Source organism: Chrysochloris asiatica, unplaced genomic scaffold (assembly GCF_000296735.1).
Source record: "Chrysochloris asiatica unplaced genomic scaffold, ChrAsi1.0 scaffold00106, whole genome shotgun sequence".
Classification (NCBI taxonomy): Eukaryota; Metazoa; Chordata; class Mammalia; order Afrosoricida; family Chrysochloridae; genus Chrysochloris; species Chrysochloris asiatica.
In genome coordinates, this window is record NW_006408624.1 from 1,680,504 (window position 1) to 1,684,281 (window position 3,778).

The following is a 3,778-nucleotide window of genomic DNA, read 5'->3' on the forward strand; positions in this document are numbered from 1 at the left end:
AGGATGTCATGCTGGGTAAGGTGGAGGGTCAGAGAAAAAGAGGAAGACCCCTAACGAGATGGATTGGCCAGGTGGCATCATTGATGGACTCAAGTATGGCAGCGGTAGTGAGGTTGGCCCAGGATTGGACATTGTTTCGTTCTGCTGCGCATGGGGTCGCTATGAGTCGGTTCTGACTCGATGGCACCTGACAACAACAACTGATAAGAATTATTTAGACTACACCATGCTCACAATTATAGTATAGTCAAATACCTTGATACTAAGTCATACCTTTTAAAACACTGTTAGTGTTCCCTGTAGGCTGGGTAACACATACTTTTGCCAATGATATCACATTGGTTATAACTAGTGTTGAATTTATCCTTGAAGAAAGATACTCCATTGAAGCAGTTTGTTCCTTAGAAATATTTACTGATTAAAATAAATAAAAACATAAGATCTAGTATAAACAAAAGAGCGATGCCAAAGAACTCTGTTTAACAAATAGATTTTCAAGAATCAATGCAAATATCTAACTCTGTAATGTTGGGTTGGTGACTCTGGTCTGATTAGTGTTCATTAGGACTTAAGGAGAGTCTGCTTCTATAAAACTATAAACCTTAAATAACATTAACTGGACTTTTAGTAAATATTAAAACTCTTATACGTAAGCGTATTTCAAATAAAAATTTAACATATAACACTGAATTTTCTTAACCCACAATTATAGAATGAAAATGTGCCACCAACTGGACTGGTTCCAGGGACTAGAGAGCTAATAAAAAAGATGGGCACAGAGCATGTATGACTCAGGTGAAGATTAATATGATTGCAAAGGTGGGCAAAGACCAGATCTCAAGGAGCCAAAGCACGCAGATTCTGTCCTCAATTAGAAATCAGCACTCTAGCTTTGATCAGCGAGCACAATATGAAGTGCTTCTAATCTTATGCTCAGAGAGAGAAAGAAGCAGAACTTAGGAAGCTACTTAGAAGATATGCCACGTATCTAGCTATTCACCTGGATCCTTTTTGACTACATTAGCTGTCCTACTTGCAAAATTATCTCATTTGTAGCCAGGAAAAACTTTGCTACCCATGAAGAACTGGTCTACTTTACTTTTAGTGACATAATTAATGTGTTTTTTCTTCCTTGACTATAAGCAAACTCTGAATCAAATTTTATATGAGTCACAGCAAATACATTATTTATATCTACCCCCTTTCTTTGCTCTGATTTTCTATTTTTATTTCCAGTATGTTAACTGAACAGTATGCACTCCTTAGTGTAGTTATTTCTGCACAGGTAAATTCAATCAAAAGTAATGAAATTTGTCTATGAAAATCAGTGTCTATACAATTATCAATGCCTTAGAGTGTTTGATTATCACAGTAAAATTCATTAATATTAATTTTCTCTTAAGGGCAATCATTAAGGATTCTTACAGGAAATTTTAATAAAATGCAGGCTATTTGGACCCAGTAAAATTTTGTTTTTATTATTTACAACTATGTGACCTATTGACAAGATTCTGTTAGTCAACTTTAATTTTACCTTTATTCTGTGAAAAACGGTCATTTGTAATTTGCTGATGACAAAATTCAATGACATACAATAGGTTACAGAAATATTTGATATTGCCTCGCCACTTCATGGACTCACTTAGCTTCCCCTCTCGTTTACAGCCATCACACTTAGCCATCTGAGAAAGAAATACATGAATAGGAATGAAACAACAACATAATAAACATTAATCATAAAACTAGAAGGCATTATGAAAACAGAAACTACAAATCAGTTGAGATCACAAAATATAAAGTTTCTACCTTAAAATACTGTAGTTTTAAAAAAAAAAATCACTTGCTTCATTATAAAGCCAAACAAAACCCACACCCATCACGTACATTATGACTCATAGTGACCCTACAGGACAAAGTAGAATTCCCAAGACTGTAAACTTCATGGGAGCAAACTACCACATCCTTCTCCTGCAGAGCAGTTGGTGGGTTCGAACAGCCAACCTTCTGATGAAGAGCTGAGCACTTAAACCACGGTGCCAAAGAATATAAAAGCTGTTTCCACTTTTTCAAAATTACTGATGAGGGAAATAAAAGATAAGCTCTATTTTAAAACGTTACTATGCAGCCTATTGCAGGAGAATATGGGTTTTGAAGTCATACGGACTGTGTGATTCATTCAGCAAATATCTAACTGACTGCTGTCATAAGCACTGTGATAAATCCTGGTCTAGTGGTGAAAAAAACCACCACTTGACTGTCAGTCTGTCATACTATGGTGGCTTATGAGTTGCTATGATTCTGCAAGCTATGCCAACGGTCTTTTAAATACCAGCAGGGTCACCCATGGTGGACAGGTTTCAGATGAGTTTACAAAGACAGACTAGGAAGAAGGAGTGACAATCTACTTTCAAATATTTAGTCACAAAAAACCTTATGAATAGCAGAAAAACGGTCAGATATAGTGCCAGAAAATGAGCCACTCAGTTTGGAAGGCACTCAAAATGCAACTGGGAAAGACCTGCCTCCTCAAAGTAGAGTTGACAGCAGTGACGTGAATGAATGCAGTAAAAGCCCGTGCGAGTAAAACTCACAGGACCCTCATCTGCTGATGGGGCACAACTCAAAATGAAGAGAAACAGCTGTAAACATCTATCAATAATTAGAACATGGAATGTATGAAGTATGAATCTAGGAAAATTGGAAATTGTCAAAAATGAAATGGAACACATAAACATCGATACCTTAAGCATTAGTGAGCTGAAATGAATTGGTACTGGCAATTTTGAATCTAAAAACCACATGGTTTACTATGCTAGGAATGACAAACTGAAGAGGAATGGTGTTGCATTCATTGTCAAAAAGAACATATCCACATCAGTCATGAGGTACAACGCTGTCTGTGATAGGATAATATCCATGCGCCTACAGCAAAGACCAATTAATATCACTATTATTCAAATTTACACAAAAACCACTAAAGCCAGTGAGGATGAAATAGAAGAATTCTACCAACTTCTTCAATCTGAAATTGATCAAACATGCACTCAAGATGTATACTGATCATTACTGGTGATTGGAATGTAAAGGTTAGGAACAAAGAGGAAGGACCAGCAATTGGAAAATATGGTCTTGGTGATAGAAATGATGCTGGAGATCACATGATAGGATTATGCAAAATCAATGATTTGTTCATTTCAAATACCTTCTTTAAACACCATGAGAGACGATTATACACATGGATCTCACCAGATGGATTACATAAAAATCAAATTGACTACATCTGCAGAAAGAGAGGAAGGATGGAAAAGCTCTATATCATCAGTCAAAACAAGGCCAAGGATCAGATTGCTCATATGCAAATTCAAACTAAAGCTGAAGAAAAGGAAAACAAGTCCACGAGAAACAAAATATGACCTTGAATATATCCCACCTGAATTTAGAGATCATCTGAAGAATAGATTTGACACATTACAAACTAAAGACCGAAGACAAGAAGAGTTATGGGATGACATCAAGAACTTCATACATGAAGAAAGCTAAAAGTCATTAAGAAGACAAGAAAGAAGGAAAAGGTCAAGATGGATGTCAGAAGACACACTGAAATTTGCTCTCCAGTGTTGAGATGCTAAAGCAAATGGAAGAAATGAGGAGGTTCAAGAGCTGAACAGAAAATTTCAAAGGTTAGCTGGAGAAGACAAAGTCAAATATTACAACAAAATGTGCAAAGATCTGGAGTTAGAAAACCAAAAAGGAAGAACACACTCAGCATTTCTCAAGC

At 36.2% G+C, this 3,778-nt stretch overlaps 1 protein-coding gene across 1 annotated transcript in view; it reads right to left on the minus strand.

The window, feature by feature from the left end:
- The window catches only part of ZMYM6 (zinc finger, MYM-type 6), a 30,080-nt gene that overhangs the window by 18,927 nt on the left and 7,375 nt on the right, over positions 1-3,778 (minus strand). The window contains 2 exon segments of the mRNA XM_006878248.1: positions 274-414; positions 1,535-1,682. Coding sequence (XP_006878310.1) covers positions 274-414; positions 1,535-1,682 — 289 coding nt within the window.